At 41.3% G+C, this 2,189-nt stretch overlaps 1 protein-coding gene across 1 annotated transcript in view; it reads left to right on the top strand.

Annotated features, from left to right (window-relative positions):
- Positions 1-2,189, top strand: part of LOC100533409 (insulin-like 7) — a gene marked incomplete at its 3' end in the record, with an annotated part of 26,960 nt that overhangs the window by 18,814 nt on the left and 5,957 nt on the right. Inside the window, 1 exon segment of the mRNA NM_001204692.1 lies at positions 1,806-1,940. Coding sequence (NP_001191621.1) covers positions 1,824-1,940 — 117 coding nt within the window.

Here is a 2,189-nt window from a genome sequence, read left to right as displayed (position 1 = left end):
GGGGGGTCACAACGTGATTACACGGACACGTGGAAGCAATGTTGTGTCGTTGGTACAAAAGAAGCAATTTGTAGGCAAGATTACATCAAATCATTCATTGTGGTGACCCTGTGTATGCAACCAAAAGGCAGTGTTTAATATAGGGCCTTGTGATTATATGCACAGCAAACCTTTCAAATGATGACCGAAAAAAAATATAATGTTTGAATGCGGGGGATTTTGTCAAATTATGTCCAAATTGTAGCTTCTGTCCCTGCATGAAGAAAACCCTGACCTCCCGTGAATGTATATCAAATATTATACCTCTTTTTACTTTACTTTTTCAATCCAGTGGCCATCTGGGTTCTAACCCTTCGGCCTGTGTATCAAACATATCAAAAGGAGATTTCAGGATACTTTTTGCTTCGTGCGCGGGATATATAAGGCTTTTCATTATTTTATGATTTTACTTCCCGGATGGGGAAGTTATTTTATCGAGTATCTCCATTGGTCAGCAGCTGCGGTTATGTACACACTCAGCTCAGATTGGCTTTAACGAGCCGGGTCGTAGCAGCCTGCCCCCTAGTTGATCTAAATTGTATTTACTGAGGTGTAGAGCATTTACTGTCAGTCAGTCGTTCAGAATTAAATCTAATTACACAAAATGAAAAAGGGCGTTTGAGAACAGAAGGTGCCGCGAGGGGACTATAGTAAAATACGCTGGTTAAAAAACCCACTGATGTTTAATGGTAGAAAAAACTGGTGTTGATACAAAAAGTACCTGATGTTTCAATATTATAAGTAACTTTTTGATGAATTGTAGCGTATTTCATACGCACATGCCGTCGCATATATCTGCTGAGAGTGGAGACTTTTGATGTGCCAAATAGGTCTGAGTGGGGTGTCCAGTTTGTTTTAACAGATGACACCACCTCACGGGATAGTGCTATACCACGTCACTCACGCTGCCGTGGCTGTCTGGGTTGACAAGTGAGAAATATGTATTATTTTGCAGCTGTTTCGGCAGATAAAATGTTATAAATATTTTGTGAGCAATGATCAAAAGTGTGATTAAAGTATTTTTTTAAAGATATTGATCCTGTTCTTCGTTGAACTTTTCGATACGTAATTTTCCGTGGGTGTGGGAGGAGGGGGGGGTACTTGTTTGTCTTGGGGAGGTGGGGGGTGTTGTTTGCCGTTTTAGCGCTTTGGGGTGTGTGGTTGCTGTTTGTTTTGGTTTGGGAAGGGGGTGAGCTTGATAATAATACGTGTAATACAAAAGCTGATCAGGATCTCTCCCATTCTAAGATGGCCCAACAATACTCAGATAAAGTATCACGACCATCCTAGGTCACTCTAAATATGACCATCCGAATGCTATCATCCAGCCCTTTTTATATCATGGTTAGCGTGATGTTAAAAATCTTATTCTTAAGACTATTACTCAATAAATGCTAAAACAGGGATATTAGAAGATAGGTTTTCGTTTTGTGTGCACACGTCTACTTTCACATAGAAATACAATGCGATAATTTATTTTACCGTGAACGTTCACGCAATAGGCACGCGTGTTATCTGCAAATCCCAAGAAATCATTTATTGGGGAAAAAGACCATTAGACTGTCCGTGGATTTGCAACATCAGTCTAGGCAGTGACCTGTCAGTTTCTTTTGGCATTTTAAACGTGCGTTTGAGGAGCCTTCAAGGGAGAATTGCCTTTCTCTGGTTGTAGACAGCCTCAACATTAACCCGATTGCCAAGCACGGCGTTTTGTACAGTGCATGCTGATCGAGTTGACATAATGATTTATTACTGTGGCATTTCAGGTTGTGTGTTCGATAAAGATGACAGGAAACCTCGACAGTGGACTGGCATTCACACTACTGCTGGTGACCTCGACGATGACCTTCACACATGGAGAGACTCGATATTGCCGACCTGGATTTTCCAGGCCTCATCCCAGGTGAGAGATTGTGAACAGAGACAACAAAAACGTTGTTGCGTCATTTGTTTTTGTTTGTTTGTTTTTATGTTTTTATAATCGTATTTGTTTTTGCCGTATCTCAGAGAAAACAGAGAATCCCCCTCTATGTCTCTCTGTCTGTCTCTCTGTCTGTCTCTCTGTCTGTCTCTCTGTCTGTCTCTCTGTCTGTCTGTCTGTCTGTCTGTTTTTCTCTCTCTCTCTCTCTCTCTCTCTCTCTCTCTCTCTC

This window comes from Aplysia californica, unplaced genomic scaffold (genome assembly GCF_000002075.1).
Source record: "Aplysia californica isolate F4 #8 unplaced genomic scaffold, AplCal3.0 scaffold00160, whole genome shotgun sequence".
In the NCBI taxonomy this organism is placed as follows: domain Eukaryota; kingdom Metazoa; phylum Mollusca; class Gastropoda; order Aplysiida; family Aplysiidae; genus Aplysia; species Aplysia californica.
Note: the sequence above shows the minus strand (reverse complement) of the source record. Positions and strands in the feature narration are given on the sequence as shown.